A 20898-nucleotide genomic window follows, 5' to 3' on the forward strand; every position below is an offset into this window, starting at 1 on the left:
AGGGAGGGCCGAGGCAGCATAAGAGCCTCAAACTATGAGGAGGAATTGCTGCATAGGTGTGAGGAATGAGTGAGAGCAGCGATAAATAGAGATGCAGAGCAGTGATAAATAGAGATGCAGAGCAGTGATAAATAGAGATGCAGAGCAGTGATAAATCAAGAGATGCAGAGTTGGGTTAAAGAGATGCACAGCTACAGTATAAGAAAGATGCAAAGCTGTGACAAATAAAGAGATGCAGGGCTGTGATAAAGAGATGAAGAGCTGTGATAAAGAGATGAAGAGCTGTGATAAAGAGATGCAGTGCTGTGATAAAGAGTTGCTGAGCTGTGATAAAGAGATGCAGAGCTGTGATAAAGAGATGCAGAGCTGTGGTGCTGTGATAAAGAGATGCAGTGCTGTGATAAAGAGATGCAGTGCTGTGATACAGAGATGCAGAGCTGTGATAGAGATGCAGGGCTATAAGAGAGCGATGCAGAGCTGTGATAAAGAGATGCAGAGCTGTGATACAGAGATGCAGAGCTAGAAGAGAGATATGCAGAGCTGTGATAAAGAGATGCAGAGCTGTGATACAGAGATGCAGGGCTATAAGAGAGATGCAGAGCTATGATAACTAAAGAGGGTGTCCCCTCTTTAGTTCGTTATCATCTGCTCCACATGACCACTGCACCCCAAATGCACATCCTGTTCCTTACTACAGCCCGCTCTCAATATACTGCCATGTTTCCCAGCTCCTTAGCAGTAGTGCTCCAGCAGCCACACACCCAGGTAGGACTGACTAACTGCTCATACAGCTAACTTGCTCCCTTTTATGGCCTCTGCTCCTCCATTTCCAGCTAAGTCTAGCTCTGCACACTCTCCATCGGTGATTGTATCACCCAACTTCTGCTCACTCCCAGATGAAGCTGATGTCCCTCTAGTAGCTAAGCGGTGGTCATCTTGGTGTAAACCACACAGTAAATCGCTACGTTGGGTGGGTCACATCCAACACAACATGTTCTGTCAAAGGACAAATCCTTAATGCCATAGCTCCAGAAAGACAATGTTACCTCCGTTCCTCTGCTTCTTTCTCTGCTTGCTTGCGCGCTTGTTCTGCAATAATTTCATCACAGATTACATCATACGGTTTGTCTGATGAATGTTCTCCCATTACCCAGACCCAGACTTCTTGATCTGTGCCAAGATTCCAATTTACATTTCTCTGAGAAGCTGGAAAATACACAAAAACAAAACATACTGTATGATCACCAGTCCTTTGTTACTTAAAGAACAACAAAATAGAATTGTACATGTAAATATTCAAGCAAAATTTAAGAATAACAGCTTTTAAAAATGATTTAGGGCTAGATGCATCATCGCTTGGAGAGTGATAAAATGGAGAGAGAAAAAGTACCAGTCAATCATCTACTAATACCCCTTTTACACTCGCAGAAAAATCCCGGGATATTGCACGTGAACGCGCATCATCCCGGGATTTTTCTCAGTGTGAATGGGTACAGGGACAATTTCCCGGGACGAGCATCCCGGGATTTCATCCCAGGTCTCGACCAGGGTTATACCCGGGACCGTCCCGGGAAGCTGGCAGTGTAAACAGGTATACCGGGTCAAGGCGACCCGGCACCCGTTCTCTTCATAGGAGGAGGCGGTGCTTGGAGAAGATTATCTCCAAGCACCGCCTCTGGGAGACTCAGCGGTGACGTCACTGACCCGGCAATATGCCAGGTCAGCCCGCTAATGTGAAAGGGTCATTCCCGGGAATGTGTCCCGGCAAATATACCGGGACACATTCCCGGGAATGAACTTTCCTGCGAGTGTAAAAGGGGTATAATTGTCATGTCACAGGCCCTGTTTTAAAAATTACAATTAGGAGCTGGTTGGCTGGTAGTTTTATCACTCTCCAAGTGATGATGCATCTAGCCCTGAAACACTGCAGTTCTAAACATAGTTTCATACTTGCCTACTCTCCCGAAGCAGCCACCCAGAAGAGTGTTCAAATCTCCCGGAGCCAGCACAAACCCGCCACCTTGCTGCCCACTTATTGAAGCCATGCCACCCCCCCCCCACCCCCCCCCCCCCTGCTCAGTGGTGAAACTTATGAGTGGTGGGCACAGATGCAGAAAATATACTTTAGGCCCCCTCCTCTGACCCACCCCAAGTGCATAATATGCCACAAGCCAGAAGGTGACTGGGATGGGCAGAGCATGACAGAGAGAAGCAGTGGGTGGCAGAGAGGGGCTCAGAGTGACAGGGAATGTTAACAGGGAGAGGCAGTGGGTGACAGGAGTACAATCACACAGTCCTGCACTGTGTGGAGATCAGGAGGGTGTACCTTGGTGATGGTGGGTGTTAAAATAAGACTGTGCTACTGCATGGACTCTAGGGATAGGGAATATACAAGACAAGGACATAGAAGGTAAACAATAAATGAACAAATGAAAAGAGAGGGTGAAGAGGGCTCTGCATAGTCCAATCTGCTTTACAAAAGGAGACAATACAAGTGCTTTCACAATGCTAAACATGTCAAAACCAACCATAGTATTTCTTTATATTTCATATTTTAATGACTAAGAGGTATATTTATTAAGCAATATTTGATGTTTTCGGTGGGTACCTGCAGTTATTAAGGATCCACGTGTATTCCATGTAACTATATTTCAGACAGCAGAAGCAGCCCCCTTAGGCTGAAACACGAACCTTTGCCCTTCTGGAGCATGGCCTAGGCAACTAATGCCATTTTCAAATGGTATTAGCCACTGTAGCTGATGGGCTACACTTTGTTCAAATTACTTGGAGACCTCCCCTATAAAATGGGAACTGTCCATGCACGGACAGCAGATCGCACATATACCGCAGGGTCCGAAAGAGAAGTGAAATGATTACATAAGATTTATTTCACTTCTTACACATAGCAGACACAGGCTCCTTTCAGAGCCCGTCCCTTCATGTGTACATTAATACATTCAAGCAAAACCTAATTTCTTTTTGAATAGCTGCAATAAGAAACTTGCAATTATCGGGTCTAAAACCTGATAATTTATACATTTTGCCTAATAATCTGGATTTAAGGAGTTATGTTTGATAACTGTAATTGGAGTTAAGTAAATTGGTTTGGTGAATTCAGAATTCATTACAAATAACTGTTTATTGGTATTTGCATTTTTCCTAGAAATTAAATTGTGTAATTGTTAATATAATGTTGTTCAATAATCTCACAAATTGAGTCAGATACAGTCAGGTACTGTTATCAAGCCCAAACAAGAACAATAATTTAGCAAGTAAAAAGTTTAAACTTAGTCCAGTCTTAGGAGAGCAGTGGGCGTGTTCTTGATGTGATGCGCTGTAAATAGTGTCTGCATGGCCCTCCCGCTGTTTGATGCATTGCTCTGCTGAAGGTGGGGCCATGATTATACAAATCACACTGCCACGCACCCTACATGTGTCAATTTGACCTCACCTCCAGGAATGGAGGGAAGTTTTCCTAAAGTCAACAAATATGGTTCAAATATTTTGTTCATAGTTCATATCATAATGCTCCAGACTAATGGAGATTTCAATCTTCTTGTAAACTATGGTTAGTAAATCACTGGCAATGAACCTGGTTTATGAAACAATGACTGACTCAAGCTTTGTCTGTGAAACATGCACATACACAAGTTTTCACATTCAACAAGGCTCATTTAGGAGCCACCAAGACGATGATCTCCCTAGTGACTCTGATGTCACAGAATGAGCACACTGAGGTTATCTCCCTAGTGACTCTGATGTCACAGAATGAGCACACTGAGGTTATCTCCCTAGTGACTCTGATGACACAGAATGAGCACACTGAGGTTATCTCCCTAGTGACTCTGATGACACAGAATGAGCACACTGAGGTTATCTCCCTAGTGACTCTGATGTCACAGAATGAGCACACGGAGGTTATCTCCCTAGTGACTCTGATGACACAGAATGAGCACACTGAGGTTATCTCCCTAGTGACTCTGATGTCACAGAATGAGCACACTGAGGTTATCTCCCTAGTGACTCTGATGTCACAGAATGAGCTCAGGGATTTTCTCAATAGTGTCACAGACAGTTACGAATAAGAACAGAGTGGCATACTTGTCAACTTTTGACTTGGCTACTCCGGAAGGAAGCAGCCAGGTCGCCCAACACAGGGCAAGGCTTCAAAAAGGGGGCGATAAAGGGGGCATGGAGATGCGATCACGTCATTGCGGTCCCGCTCCTCCCTCTACAATGCCTGCAATAATGGCATTGTCATGTGAGGGGCATGGCTATGATGTTATGATTAAACATCATCGCATCATCGCCCCCCCCCCCCCCCCCCCCCCCCATTTTCCTTCCAGTAGCAGGCAGCTTAGAGGTTAAGAGTGAGACCGTGTGGGGGGTGCGGGGGTGTAAACTGTATGTAGGAGACTTGCCTGCGATTTTCGGGATCCTCTCTGCCAATCCGGGAGAGTAGGCAAGTATACAGTGGGGCAATGACTCTGATGTCACAGAATGAACACAGTAGTACATACTCCAACTTAAACTATACAAGTAGATTGAAGGGAAGGCCGCATGCCAATATCTGTTGCCACATGTGTTTCACTACTTCACTGCAAAATGATCAGGATCAGTGATGGGAAAACAAACAATAAAGAAAACTGTGGCTTCTGACTGATTCTCTTGCTCACACACCTCTATTGCAGCCATCTGAAATTGGTGAACAAATATAACCACCACTTTAGGTGTAAGTGCAGCATTGAAGGTTTAAAAAGCATTCAGAAAGGCTGCATTGTATCCACAATGGTTTACGCACAAATCCGATGATGGATGCACTGCGCATGTGTAGGACCCTTATGTCGTCGCACACAATGCCCCAATCAGCTTGCAACCATTAGAGGTGGGGAGGTGGCAGCACTGTGCAGAGTTCAACAAAATTGGGGCGTGTCACCCTGTTTTGTACGTGGGCCACAGCCAGTGTCTGCATCTTTTGACGCAGGCTTCCTGGCCTCTCAGGTTATATATATGGCCAATGTTTATGCAAGTGATTCAATGCTGCGTCTAGATCACACGTGCATGCGGGAGACATCTATTTACTTAGGCGTCTTCTGCTACATTAGTGTTTATGTCCAATGATGCAGCAGTAATGCTAATTGTGTCCAAATCATAATCAGGCACCTTGGGGGTCATTCCGAGTTGTTCGCTCGGTAAAAATCTTCGCATCGCAGCGATTTTCCGCTTAATGCGCATGCGCAATGTCCGCACTGCGACTGCGCCAAGTAAATTTGCTATGCACTTAGGAATTTTACTCACGGCATTTTCATCGTTCTGGCGATCGTAATGTGATTGACAGGAAATGGGTGTTACTGGGCGGAAACAGGCCGTTTTATGGGCGTGTGGGAAAAAACGCTACCGTTTCCGGAAAAAACGCAGGAGTGGCCGGAGAAACGGGGGAGTGTCTGGGCGAACGCTGGGTGTGTTTGTGACGTCAAACCAGGAACGACAAGCACTGAAATGATCGCAGATGCCGAGTAAGTCTGGAGCTACTCAGAAACTGCTACGAGGTGTGTAATCGCAATATTGCGAATACTTCGTTCGCAATTTTAAGATGCTAAGATTCACTCCCAGTAGGCGGCGGCTTAGCATGAGCAAATCTGCTAAAATCCGCTTGCGAGCGAACAACTCGGAATGACCCCCCTTGTGCGGCAATGCTAGCCATAAAGTTTATACAGAGTCACAGGTTTTAGTTTTGCAGCACATAAGTGAGACCCCGCCCTGGCTCTATAGGACTTTCTCCCCTGCTTCTTCTATAGGCCTTCTCCCCGGGTTCTACTATTGGATCTCCTTCCAGGCTTCTTCTATGTGCCCTCCACCCTTTCCACCCTGGCTTCCTCAATAGTACTGTTCCTTCATAGTTACGGAAGAAGCTTGTTCTTTAGAACTGATCTTCAGGTAATAGCTTATTGGGATCATTATTACAAAGTATAATCAGACACAGACATCGGTTTTTGTGACACTATTGAGTGGGGGTTTACTATAAACTAATATTCAGCATATTGAGCAACACAGGGGAGTGTATTATTGTCTATTCTTACATTAGCTATATCCTGCCAAAGTAGCATGTGTTACACTATCTCATACTGAAAGATGAAAGTATTTATCAAACGATCTGCGCTCCACTACCAGAGATTTCTATTAATGAAGAACCATTTACTCCATCCATATGAAATGGTATGCGGTTAGCATACCAATCTTCAGGATCCATGAAATGTATAGCATTCAAAGAAATGGAAATTCATTCATATGTGTGCGTGTGTGTGATATATATATATATCAGCACTACCCAATCAAAAGAAATTGCAATGATGCAGGTGCTCTCCAATACACAATGGCCCTCATTCCGAATTGTTCGCTGGCTAGCTGCTTTTAGCAGCATTGCACATGCTAAGCCGCCACCCTCTGGGAGTGTATCTTCGCATAGCAGAATTGCGAACAAAAGATTAGCAGAATTGCGAATAGAAATTTCTTAGTAGTTTCTGATTAGCTTCAGACTTATTCCTACATTGCGATCAGTTCAGTCAGTTTCGTTCCTGGTTTGACGTCACAAACAAACCCAGCGTTCGCCCAGACACTCCCCCGTTTCTTCAGACACTCCCGCGTTTTCCCAGAAACGCCAGCGTTTTTCACACACTCCCAGAAAACGGCCAGTTCCGCCCAGAAACACTCACTTCCTGTCAATCACACTACGATCACCAGAACGATGAAAAAGCTTTGTTATGCCGTGAGTAAAATACCTAATTTTGTGTAAAATAACTAAGCGCATGCGCTCTGCGAACCTTGTGCATGTGCAGTAAGCGACTAATCGCAATATAGCGAAAATCGGCAACGAGCGAACAACTCGGAATGACCCCCAATGTTCTCACATGAAGGTCAGTATAACGGGGTCCAGTAAAGATCCTGGTGTTTGGGATCTCGGCAGTCGGAATCCCAAAGCTGGAATCCAGACAATGCTCGGAATACCGACGCTGGGATCCCGACATAGGGGGTAATTCTGAGTTGATCGCAGCAGCAAGTTTGTTAGCAATTGGGCAAAACAAAGTGCACTGCAGGGGGGCAGATATAACATGTGCAGAGAGAGTTAGATTTGGGTGGGGTGTATTCAAACTGAAATCTAAATTGCAGTGTAAAAATAAAGCAGCCAGTATTTACCCTGCACAGAAACAATATAACTCACTTAAATCTAACTCTCTCTGCACATGTTATATCTGCTCCCCCTGCAGTGCACATGGTTTTGCCCAATTGCTAACAAACTTGCTGCTGCGATCAACTCATAATTACCCCCATAGATCGCAGTGCCGGCAACGGGATCCCGAACAAAGGTCTGCCGGAACTGCAGAAAGGTAAGCCGCGGATGGGAGGGAGGTTAGGGTTAGGCTGCGGGGAGGGAGGGTTAGGGTTAGCAACCACCGGGGAGGGTTAGGCTGTGGGGGAGGGAGAGTTAGGTTTAGGCAACGAGGAGAAGGGGGAGTTAAGGTTTTGCACCACCTGGGAGGGTTGGGTTAGGGTCAGGCTGCAGGTAAGGAGGCTTAGGGCTAGAGGTAACAAACTTACCTAGTAAGTTTGAGCATTAGGATGCCGTTGCCGGTATTCTGACTGCCGGCATCCCAAGCGCCAGGATCCCGATACAATTCCCAGTATAACATGCAACAGGAGGCACCAAAGAGAAGGTGCACATGGTCTAGAACCAGGCATGAATATTATTAGTATACATATACTGTACATAAGGTAGTAGTACACAACCATTGTACATACAGTATGTCTCATCAGTAGAAACATACAGTATGTACCTTAAAAAGCCAGGAGGGAGTTGATGCAGTACACCTTATATAATATACAGTACACGTGACGTCATGTCTTTTATGTGAGCTATTAATACATGCACGTGAGATTTGTAATAATGTGTGCCTACATGTGAGAGGAATGTGGTAGGGGTGTGTTTCTGTTTATGTGTAATAATGATTTCAGTTTGGTTTTCACATGTCCTGTACACAAGGTAATCATTATAAGAAAAACTACATGCATTTGTCACAGAATGAACTCAGTAGTACATACTCCAACTTAAACTATACAGGTAGATTGAAGGGAAGGCCGCATGCCAATATCTGTTGCCACATGTGTTTCACTACTTCACTGCAAAATGATCAGGATCAGTGATGGGAAAACAAACAATAAAGAGAACTGTGGCTTCTGACTGATTCTCTTGCTCACACACCTCTATTGCAGCCATCTGAAATTGGTGAACAAACCAAGTCTATGGACAGCTAGATTCACCAGGTCCAATGACACAATAACAAATAGTTCTTTAGAGTGTGATTGGTTGGTGAGTGCTTATGCATGTGCAGTCGTCTCACTTCATTTAATAGCTTAATTAAAATGTAAATAGAATTTTATGAGACATAACAATTACCTGTGACTATACACAATCTATGGGGTTTATTTACTAATATTCGTGTTTTGTCCGTTTTGAAGGGTGTTTGAACTCGAATGGTATCGGGTGCATTTTACTGCAACTTTTTGAATCCTGATACGGTCATTCACTAAGCTGCTGAGTTTTGCACAATCGTTTTTTCCGATGTCGATGTGATTCGTAATATCAGGCAGTTTTTTCGGGAGTGATGAGTAAAACACTGCCTGAAAAAACACAAGGAAACCCGGCCGGATCTGTGAGATCCGTGCAGGGCTTCATTGTGTACCTAAAAAAGTTCATTAAAGTCTTTAAAATCTTGAAAAAAATTGCGTGGGGTCCCCCCTCCTAATCATAACCAGCCTCGGGCTCTTTGGAGCCGGTCCTGGCTGAAAAAATATGGGGGGGAAAATGACAGGGGTTCCCCCATATTTAAACAACCAGCACCGGGCTCTGCGCCTGGTCCTGGTTCCAAAAATACAGGGGACAAACAGCGTAGGGGTCCCCCGTATTTCTGAAACCAGCACCGGGCTCCACTAGCTGGGGAGAAAATGCCACAGCCGGGGGACACTTTGATATCGGTCCCTGCGGCCGTGCCATTAAATCCCCAACTAGTCACCCTTGGCCGGGGTACCCTGGAGGAGTGGGGACCCCTTAAATCAAGGGGTCCACCCCCTCCAGCCACCCAAGGGCCAGGGGTGAAGCCCGAGACTGTCCCCCCCATCCAAGGGCGGCGGATGGGGGGCTGATAGCCTTGTTGAAAAAATTTGAATATTGTTTTTAGTAGCAGTACTACAAGTCCCAGCAAGCCTCCCCCGCAAGCTGGTACTTGGAGAACCACAAGTACCAGCATGCGGTGGAAAACCGGGCCCGCTGGCACCTGTAGTACTACTACAGGTAACCTCACCGCTGACCACAAAGTTCCCACCATTGGTTACAATGGAGCGCATAGGCGCTACATTGTATCACTGCCGTGTGCTGCCTGACAGACACTACAGGAGCACACAGCCAATCAGGAGGGTGCCACGACGTGGCGCTCCCTGATTGGCTGAAGGGACCCTCTTTGACAGGAGTCAGGGGGGGTCCTGGCAGTCGGGGAAAGGGGTCCCATGTGTAAACATGGGACCCCTTTCAGTGCGTGGTCGGGTTTGCGTTTTATTTTTTTGACAAGTACGTGGATCAGAGGCGGAACTACCGGCAGTGCAAGCAGTGCGTTGCACTGGGGTCCGCCTCTGTCCAGGGGCCCAAGCATGTAATGAGTCAAACTGACTCATTACATGCCGCTGTGCGCTGCGGGCAACCGCTGCCCGCAGCGCACAGCCGCCCGGAGAGGAGAGGAACAGCGGCACTGACGGGGGGAGGAGGAGGAGGGAGGTGAAGGAGGGAGCCGCAGCAGCGCTTTGTTACTGGTGGAGGCGCTGCTGCCCCTCTGCTTCACTATAGGCTGTCTTCCGAGAACAGCCTATAGGGAAAGCAGAGGGGCAGCAGCAGTAGCGCCTCCACCAGTAACAAAGCGCTGCTGCGGCTCCCTTCTTCACCTCCGTCCTCCACCTCCTCTACTGCCCAGGAATCGTCTGACGCGGCTGCACCGAGGAGCCTGAGCCGGTGGAGAGGGTAAGTATAATTCTTCTCTCTTTCTTTTTCTCTTTTTCTTTCTTTCTTTCTCTTTCTTTCTTTCTTGGGCCTGCCTGCCGCTATCTGTAAAAATGGGGGACTGCCTGCCGCTATGTGTAAAAAGGGGAATCAGCCTGCCACAATGTGTAAAAAGGGGGGACTGCCTGACGTAATGTGTAAAAAGGGGGAATCAGCCTGCCGCAATGTGTAAAAAGGGGGGACTGCCTGACGTAATGTGTAAAAAGGGGGAATCAGCCTGCCGCAATGTGTAAAAATGGGGGACTGCCTGCCGCTATGTGTAAAAAGGGGTAATCTGCCTGCCGCTATGTGTAAAAAGGGGTAATCTGCCTGCCGCAATGTGTAAAAATGGGGAATCTGCCTGCCGTAATGTGTAAAAATGGGGACGCTGTCTGCCGTAATGTGTAACAAGGGCACGCTGTCTGCCGTAATGTGTAAAAAGGGGACGCTGTCTGCCGTTATGTGTAAAAAGGGGACGCTGTCTGCCGTAATGTGTAACAAGGGCACGCTGTCTGCCGTAATGTGTAACAAGGGCACGCTGTCTGCCGTTATGTGTAAAAAGTGTACGCTGTCTGCCGCTATGTGTAACAAGGGCACGCGGTCTGACGTTATGTGTAAAAAGGGCACGCTGTCTGCCGTTATGTGTAAAAAGGGCACGCTGTCTGCCGTTATGTGTAAAAAGGGCACGCTGTCTGCCGTTATGTGTAAAAAGGGCACGCTGTCTGCCGTTATGTGTAAAAAGGGCACGCTGTCTGCCGTTATGTGTAAAAAGGGCACGCTGTCTGCCGTTATGTGTAAAAAGGGCACGCTGTCTGCTGTAATGTGTAAAAAGGGCACGCTGTCTGCTGTAATGTGTAAAAAGAGGAATCTGTCCGCTGTAAGGTGTAAAAGGGTCTCTACCTGGTGTAGTGGTGCTACTGTGCGGCGTAATTTGAATAATGGAGACTACTGTGTACCGTTTTATGAATTGGTATTATTTTGTGGCCACACCGCTTCCCCACGAAGCCACGCCACTATGTATTTTTGCGCGCGCCTACGGCGCGCACTGCCCCTGTTTAGCATGCAGGGGTGGGGCTCTGATGCCGTTTCTTGCACACAGTGCTAAAATGTCTAGTTACGGCACTGTTGCTAGGTATCCATTTCTCTGGCCCTGAGCAGGTCCCCCTCACCAGATCCTCTCCAGGGGTGTGGGGGGGGGGATGTGGGGGGCCCAAAGCATTTTGTCGCACCTGGGCCCACCGCTCGCTAGTTCCGCCACTGACGTGGATTATACAGAGAACAGAAGAGGACCGATCTACACTGGATTATGTGAGTATAATTTTTTCCACAGGTACCCCATGGATTCTACATGGAGAAGAGGACCGACCCTCGTGTGAACATAGGTAAGTATGTATGTTTGGAGGTGTGGATGTATGTGATAAACTTATACTTTCAAGGTGTGTGTCTCCTGTTTTTATTGGGGTATTTTTTTAGCAGTAGTACTACAGGTACCAGCGGGCCCGGTTTTCCACCGCATGCTGGTACTTGTGGTTCTCCAAGTACCAGCTTGCGGGGGAGGCTTGCTGGGACTTGTAGTACTGCTACTAAAAACAATATTCACATTTTTTCAACAAGGCTATCAGCCCCCCATCCGCCGCCCTTGGATGGGGGGGACAGACTCGGGCTGCACCCCTGGCCCTTGGGTGGCTGGAGGGGGGGGACCCCTTGATTTAAGGGGTCCCCACTCCTCCAGGCTACCCCGGCCAGGGGTGACTAGTTGGGGTTTTAATGGCACGGCCGCAGGGACCGATATCAAAGTGTCCTCCGGCTGTGGCATTATCTCCCCAGCTAGTGGAGCCCGGTGCTGGTTTCAGAAATACGGGGGACCCCTACGCTTTTTGTCCCCCGTATTTTTGGAACCAGGACCAGGCGCAGAGCCCGGTGCTGGTTGATTAAATATGGGGGAACCCCTGTCATTTTCCCCCCCATATTTTTTAAACCAGGACCGGCTCAAAGAGCCCGAGGCTGGTTTTGCTTAGGAGGGGGGACCCCACGCAATTTTTTTTACTGATTTTACACTAAACACACCCTTTCCCATAGATAACCATGCACAGATCTCACTGATCCGTGCATGGTTATCCAAACTCGACTGGAAAAAGCAGGTCTATTTTTTTGCTGCTTTTTTAAACGATTAAAAAAAAACAGACCCGCACTTGAGCACTCAGAGACTAACACCCAAATACGAATGAATAGTGAATGGCCGTATTCTATGAAATAACAGCCGCGTTTGACCGATGGTCTATTCATTCGTATTTCGGAAGGCTGTCATTCAAACCATTACAAATAGACCAGACACTGCCGAGATTGGTGCTTAGTAAATTCCCGGATTGTGAAAAACACAAAATCGGCAAAACTCGGATTTTTAGTAAATACTGGCCTATGTTTTTACTTGATTGGTTTAAATGTTCCTCTATTTTCCATGCTAAAACTCAACAAATATTCCATAGCCTCAAAGCTGCTGCTTGGAGCCTCCCCCATAAGCAATGGAATTTCTATAATGGGTTCAATGTGTGCGATGCACACAAGTCCCTGGGTCCAAGGGGGCCCACAACAAACACTGCACTCATGTTTTAATACTCATCATTCCAGAGTCCCACTTTGGGCTGCAAAAATCTCTGCCAAAATGGCTGTTGCGCAAGGGCATTAGACTCTGGCACAATGCCAGAGCCTACTGCGCCGTGGAGAGGAGAGGGACCAGCCGGAGACTGCACACAGGCCCCCTCCTCTGTTTAATGACCTTGCACATAAGCCTTGAAAAAGACCTGCAAGGGAGGAATCAAACTGGTGCTGTTACTGTGCTTACAGGTAGTCTAAACTCCCATCAGGACTAGGAAAAATGGGCCTGATGGTATGCTAGGTCATTGTTTTTGCAATTGAGTGATCTTTGATAGTCTGCGCATGTGTTGATGCTGCTAATGTGTACACGGTTGTGGGCAGCTGTGAGGGCTCCCATGGGAATCCGTGTGATACAGATAAGTCAGCCCTCTGATGCAGTCATATTACGAAACGTGTAGGACCGTGGCCTGGTGACATATCCATGTTCCACTAGACTCTTTCCCCCGCAAGCTGTTTGACTGTGTCCTGGCGTGCAGGATTAGCGTCTCACTTCTGGCACATGGTGGGGTCCCAATCCTCAAGCAAGTGGATGATAAAGCAGTAATTGCGGGTGGCTATTGTATTATATCTAGTGTTATCAAGTCCACTTGGAGGAAACTATGGGTACGAGTATTGCCTGTAAAACTTGTTTGGAGCAAAACGTTTTATATTAGTAAGAATAAACTGATGTGCACTATGAAGCTCCCCCTATGCTTCTCTTTCTGGATACATCCCAATCCGCCGCTGCACATAGGATAGGTACAGGTTGAGTATCCCTTATCCAAAATGCTTGGGACCAGAGGTATTTTGGATATCGGATTTTTCCGTATTTTGGAATAATTGCATACCATAATGAGATATCATGGCAATGGGACCTAAATCTAAGCACAGAATGCATTTATGTTTTATATGCACCTTATACACACAGCCTGAAGGTAATTTTAGCCAATATTTTTTATAACTTTGTGCATTAAACAAAGTGTGTCTACATTCACACAATTCATTTATGTTTTATATACACCTTGTACACACAGCCTGAAGGTCATTTAATAAAATATTTTTAATAACTTTGTGTATTAAACAAAGTTTGTGTACATTGAGCCATCAGAAAACAAAAGTTTCACTATCTCACTCTCGCTCAAAAATGTCCGTATTTCGGAATATTTCGTATTTCGGATATCTGGATATGGGATACTCCACCTGTATTACTAATGTGAGTTATGCTGGTCTAGACAGAAGTGTCAGCTATTCAGAGTTGTGTGTCTCTTGCACCAAGGATATGGATGGTACAAATACACGGGATCAGTACGTAATCCCGCTGGACGGGATCCCGGCGGTCGAAATCCCGACGCCGGAATCCCGACCACACAATCCCGACAGGGGTGGCGAGCGGAACGCAGTCCCTTGCGGGCTCGCTACGCTGCGGGCACGGGGCCTCGCTACGCTCGGCACACTATTATATTCTCCCTCTATGGGTGTCGTGGACACCCACGGAGGGAGAATATGTCGGGATTGTGGCGGTCGGGAATCCGGCGTCGGTATTTCGACCGCCGGGATCCCGTCCAGCGGGATGTTGACCGCATCCCAAATACACACTGATAGTGATAATGGCTAGTTTTACAACTATGGATAGGGGAGCTGCAGCATGATAAATGCGGCAGTCTCTGAATATGGGCAAAAATCTAATCACACAATGCGGACAACCAGAAAAATAAATGTGTGTTGTTTTTTTTACCATAGAAATACAACAAACATACAACACAGTTCACCTTCAATAATACTATGATTACCCTTTTGTATTTCTGAAACTGAATTGTTTGAGAATCAGTGAAGGTTGCTGATTCTCAAACCACTCTTTAAGGTATGGGTGGGGAACCTTTGGCCCTCCAGCTGTTGTTGAACTACACATACCAGCATGTCTTGCTACAGTTTTGCTATTTGGCCATGCTAAAACTGTTGCAGGGCATGCTGGGATGTGTAGTTCAACAACAGCTGGAGGGCCAAAGGTTCCCATCCTCGCTTTAAGGCAACCATATTAGCATAACATGTACACACGGGGCAGTCTTAATTATAGTGTTTAGCTTAACTGACTTATGAATTAGCACCAATTAGAGACATTGTTTTCACTCTTCTATTACCATGGAAAATAACTGAATGGTAACTAAAAAATAAAGTTGTTTCTGCTTGCAAGAATATTCCTTTTTGAGCAAATGGAAATAGATAATGAGGAACACTGTCATATTGGCATGGATGCTAATAGGGTGTGTGTGGTGAAAATGGGTACCACTGGCGTGCGCAGCACATTTTATTAGGGGGTGCACCATCAGAGGGGTGTGTCTAGCACCGCCTTTTGGGCGTGTCTAGCACCATCTTTTGAAGGTCAACGCAATATATAATATCCACCCTTGTACCAATCCTAATAATGCAGATGCATTGTAGATGTTGTGGTGTGCACCAAACAAACACCCCTGATGGCACTCACTGCAATTACACTGATCCTACTCAGCCTGGTCTGGCTCCTCCACACTTTCCCCTGCAAGCTGCAGCAGCTTACTTACAAGTCAGTCACTCACTGACACTGACAGTCACAGACTGGTACTGCCGCTGCTGGAAAAACGAGTGACATGTCAATGCTGCTGCCGGCCGCCTGCCAGTTTTGAATTTGTCTTCCTAAGAGAAACGCTGGCTACATGCTGATCCTCATCAGTGGCTGGCGTTGGCATAGCATAGAAGGAAAGTGGTGGGCATGCGAGCAGCATGACGTAATCACGTCACATCGCGCTGTTTTTGTACATGGAGGTGGAGCCGGGAGTTTGAAAGCCGGTGGCAGTGGCACCCTTGAGTAACCCAGGCGTCCAGTCAGTAATGCAGTCCTGAGAGGGTGCAGCGCAGAGGAGACAGTAATCAGCCTGTTCGGCGATCGCTGCATCAGGCATGTGATATCGGGTGCCAGACATTAGGGGGTGCCTGTGCGCACCAGGAACCCCCCCTGCGCACGCCTATGATGGGTACAGATTACCAAAGCCCAGATCTGACTGGGAGCTTAAGCCTTTCAAACAGCTACAACCCTGACATGATGTGGCCATACGCTCTTCAGCAGATAACCTCCGCAGCCTCTATGAATGTATGGATGGGGTCTGAAATCTGCAACATGACCATGGCCCCCACGGGTGTATATATAGTAGGTGTAGGGGTTGCAATGGGGCCTGGAAGTTTGAGGGCCAACCTCCGAGGCCTGCCTCCCCTGCACCCATCTCATATTGGCATCAGTGCTGAAATAAGCAATGCAACAATGCAGAAATTATTCCAGCTTTCCATTGTCATATCCTAAGGTGGGGAGGAGTACATACTGTAAACTGGGGTGATACTATAGATGTATTATAAACTGGGGCTGGAGCACTTCTGTAGTGCATTCTATGTATGGGCACACGATAAAATAGTTGTGGTTATTTATTTGGCTTATGTCATTGAAAGTGATTGTTAGATATTATAATATGTGTTAATAAACAGATATATCACCTTCATCTTTTTCTAAGTGTATGCAACGATGGTGAAGAAACTTAGATGCTAATACAGGCATTCCCAACCACGGTCCTCAAGGCACACCAACAGTACAGGTTTTAGTGATATCCAGGCTTCAGCACAGATGGTTAAATCAAAATAACTGAGGTACTAATTAAGTCACCTGTGTTCAAGCCTGGATATCACTAAAACCAGGACTGTTAGTGTGCCTTGAGGACCGAGGTTGGGAAACACTGTGCTAATACATTAAAATGACAGAGCAGTAAATATCCCCTGGCCAGAACCAGGCATGGGCATTTTGGTAGTGCACTGGGAAGAGAGGTGTTGGGGACCCCTTCAAATACGGCTCTGGAGCCCACAAAGCTCTAGTTGCAATCATGATTCCCCCCCCCCCCCCCTCCCCCTTCATGTTGGTTGTGACGCTCTCAGTGCTGTAAGTATTGAGGTAAGAAATTGGCAGCCGGTACGCCCGACCACCTTGCATACGCTGTGTCCGTGGGAATGGGAGCACAGCATGCGCCTCTCCTGCCCTCAGTCCGGTCTCCCTCTGGCGGCAGTGGCGTGTATCACAATCAGGCGCCGGTTCGTGAAACAATCAGAGCTTGCGGACCGGCAGCCAATCAGGAATCATCGCTGCCAGACCGCAAGATCTGATTGGCTATCGAACTAGCACCTGATTTGAGATACATGCCGCCGCTGAAGACCAGACTGAGGGCAGGAGAGGCGGGCGCTGCACTCTCCTCTCCTCGGACAGTGATAGAAGAACTGACCCCAGGCAGCAGCAGCGGTGAGTTGCACTGCTAGGGGCATATGTGTATCTGGCATTAACTACTGGGGACATGAGCATCTGGCACTATTGGAGGGGCATATCTGGCACTGTGGTGGCATTTGTGTATCTGGCACTGCACTACTGGAGGCATATGTGTAGTATCTGTCCTATTGGAGGCATGTGTATCTGGCCCCCCATATGTGTATCACCCCCCTCCCCCCCCCCCCATTTTTCATTGGCCACGCCCTATGTGGCGTGTGGCCACACCCATTATTTTGGCACACAGTACCACTAAGAATTTTTTTCTACTTGCACCACTGGACACTCATGGTAGCCATGCATTCTGGCCTTTTTATATCATATCAAGAATAAATTCAGTGTATATACTGGAGTTGACTTGTTGAATGAACTAATATAAACACTGCACTGGATTTATTTTTTAAAAGAGCATTACCGGACTACTTCTATAATCATCTGCTAAAGGAGTTACTTAGGTCCACATTCCACAAGAGAAGAATGAAGCATAACAGGAATCAGGTTCTCAAACAATTAGTCACAAAGCATTACGCAGTGCCTCGTGGCTAACAATTAACTTCTGTATTTACTTGTAGTCTCCGTTTTATTTTAACATAGATAAATTGTATGTTCAGATATCTGAGTTTTCTACTGTGGCTTCAGTTATGAGGAATGACTCCCCTCAGCGCACCAGGTCATGAGCATCTTTTATGCTTAAAATGTCATTCTTATTTGCGTTAATAAAACAACTGGGAGTGACAGAACTGCATTGCTAGCGTACACTGACCCCTGGGGTGTGTAGCATCTGTATATCTGTGTGCGTCTGACTCTGAATCTGTGTAAAAGATGCGAGCAGTCGCTGCTTTTCATTAAGCCAAGTTCCATTGTGCTTTTTTTGAGACTTTGTATGCGTGTAAAACCAATTCCTGTTCAGTTAAAGTCGCAGCACAGCGTGTGACATCATTTTGCTGTGTATGCTGTGTGACTAAGGGCCTAAGTCATGTTTGTAAGTAAAGCACAAAAAAAAAAAAAAATTTACTTTGTATCAGGAACAAACCATGCTGCTATGCAAGGGGAGCAAATACATTTATAATTTTGCTTCTGCATGTAGGCCACAAATGTTAAGATAGCTTTGTTTTCACACTGCAGGACGCTATGGAAAGCCCTAACCCCGCCGGTCATCTACTGGTAATACCAGTAGATGAACGGCGGCTGCCAGCGATGAAGCGGGAGCGCGCATGAGCGCTCACCGCTCATCGCCGGGGCATACACACTGAGCGCTTTTCCCCCCTGCCCAGCGATGTCAGCGGGTGTGAGCGGCTTTCCATAGTAGGACGCTATGGAAAGCCGCTCACCCCACCATTCATCTACTGGTAATACCAGTAGATGAACGGCGGCAGCTGGCGATGAAGCGGGAGCACGTATCAGCGCTCACCACTCATCGCTTGTGCATACACACTGGGCGGCTTTGAGCTGAAAGTAGCTCAACTCACCAAAAGTGACCTGCTGTCAGCTCAAAATCGCCCAGTGTGTATGGGCCTTAACTTACAAACATGAATCAGGCCCTTAGATGCAAACGCTACTCCTCTCAAAGGACAGAATGTACTAAGTGACATTGCTGCCCATCACCGCCGATCGCCTCGGTGCTAATCGCATATGTACTTCTATATGCGATTAGCGTTGCGAAGGACTACTCTTCGAATAAGAGCTGTCCTTCACGATCTCTGGCAGCTCACTGACTTCTGGGTTTTGGCCCAGGGAGTCATTCTGTGCATGCGCAGGGTGATGTGGGCGGCCACGGGGCATGCTGGGATCCCTCACACCAGTGCTGTGGGAGAGAAGCTCATAGGCTTCTATGGGGTATCCCCAGCAAAAACAGGTGATCCCCTCCGCGTCGCTGTTCTGGCAGCTGGGGGTTAGTACATTCAGAAAATGTGGTAAACGAGGTGGTTTACCGCATTTTCCATTTTGTACATCCCACCCAGACTGTTCAAAAAGGGTAGATAAAGAAAACGCTTTGGCAAGGAACTTTTGCAGAGTGCCAGAGCCAAAAAGTTTTCTTTTTCTTCTCCCCTTTTTTAATATGTATTAATAACCCTATTGGATCACCACCACCTTTTAAAATAACCTTGTGACCTACAGTCAGTGATGACAATACGGATATAATTATTATTATTACTGTTTTAATAACATTATACCTGTTGGTGAACACAAAAAAAAACTTCTCTCTGAGTGTCTCGGTCGCAATGGGTGTCTCACACCCATGGAGTACAGACACCCAGTGTACTATATGATGAAACATCTGTAAAACAAGCCATCTGAGATACTAGAACAACGAGGTCTGTATTACTTTTTGGAAATCTTCAGCAATCGTATGATTTTTCCAGTGTGTCATTTCTAAACATCTGTAACAAAGTCATTTGGTTTTGTTTTATTGTACAGTTGTGGTGTTTTACTTTTTATAATTACTTCCAGGAATATTAGCTGATTTGGTAAAAGTCTGTCCAACACCCATTATGGTGCAGATGTTACCAACAGATGCTAATATGTCATCTTAAACCTGGAGTACAGTACATCATTCAAAATAAAAGTATTTTCTGTGTGATTACACAACTGCACTGTTATTAAACTACAAATAAAACATACATTCACATGATAAAAAGATGAGCTATGATAATTCACATTTTTACATATTGTGATGGATTTGATACAAACAATAACAAGCAGCATATATATATGCATCAAGATAGACAGATAGAACACTACTGACTGATTCAGAGCATCAGAGCTGATTGCCATGTTTAATAATCTCCTCTCTGGGAAAATCCCACAGGTGATCGTGATGGGGGCGGGGCTGGACTATTTGTGTAATTTGGCTCCTCACAGCAAAATGCTGGGAATAGGAATACTATAAAGAGGGGATGGGGCAAATATTACGCAATTATCATAGCATTACGTGATTTTTGCCCTGCCCCTTCCCCTGTGATTCAAGGCATTATTATACCCACCCTGCCCACTTCACTAGAACTACCCTTCCTGGAGCCTACAGTAAGGCACTCACCAAAAATTCAGGAGCCTCCTGTAGGTTCCAGCAGAGTACTTAAATAGGAGCAAAAACAGTCCGTTCAGTGGGTATGTCAGTGGGTGCGTTATGGGAGATGTGTGTGCGAAAGTGGCTGTGCACACAGATACACAGCCACTGGCATAGGAGGCCATAGTCTGAAGAAGAAGTGTCATCTAACCATATTATTGTATGTACAGACACTGAAAGGGAGTGTCTTGGTCCTTGCACATTCAGCTGCATGGATGTAACATAAGGGAAGGAGTATGTAGCAGCAGACGGACTAAGGGCCTAATTAAGTAAGGATTGCAAATTCTGCTAATTCGTAATACTTTTGTTAGCATGCTGGGGGCCGCCCATGGCAGGGCAAGGCCACCCGCTACCCCCCCCCCCCCCACCCCTCAACAAGCAGAAATTGCGATCGCATCGTAAGTTCTGCTCGTTAGCATAAATTAAGGATGCCTCCTGCCGGCGCAGCTAATCAGGAGGCCCGCCCCCATGTTTCCAATCACGGTGGCTGTGTGTGACATCATGCAGATGCCGCGATCACTCCCCTGCTACGCTGCCATTCACGCCTCACTGCCCCCCATTTGGCCACCCTCTCCCCCGCAATGCTCCGTCTCCGCCCTGGTCACGGAGCGTTGCCGCCCCCCCCCCCCCCTTGCCTGATTGGCAGGCAGAGGAGATTGCATCTCCTGCGGCACCCCACAGAAAATGCGGGAGCATGCGCAGGGCAGGCACTGCGCATGCCCCCGCATCTTTTACTATTTTTTTGCGGTTGGATCACACAACCTGAATTAGCCCCTATAGCCAATA

The 20898-nt window shown here is 46.7% G+C and overlaps 1 protein-coding gene across 3 annotated transcripts in view; it reads right to left on the bottom strand.

The window, feature by feature from the left end:
* The window catches only part of SH2D4A (SH2 domain containing 4A), a 196993-nt gene that overhangs the window by 114199 nt on the left and 61896 nt on the right, over nucleotides 1–20898 (bottom strand). For all 3 annotated transcript variants that reach the window (XM_063919989.1, XM_063919991.1, XM_063919990.1), the window contains exon 3: nucleotides 1047–1206. In XM_063919989.1, the coding sequence (XP_063776059.1) occupies nucleotides 1047–1206 (160 nt within the window). The remainder of the gene's footprint in view (nucleotides 1–1046; nucleotides 1207–20898) is intronic.

The sequence above is a fragment of the Pseudophryne corroboree genome, chromosome 1, assembly GCF_028390025.1.
Source record: "Pseudophryne corroboree isolate aPseCor3 chromosome 1, aPseCor3.hap2, whole genome shotgun sequence".
NCBI classification, from domain to species: Eukaryota; Metazoa; Chordata; class Amphibia; order Anura; family Myobatrachidae; genus Pseudophryne; species Pseudophryne corroboree.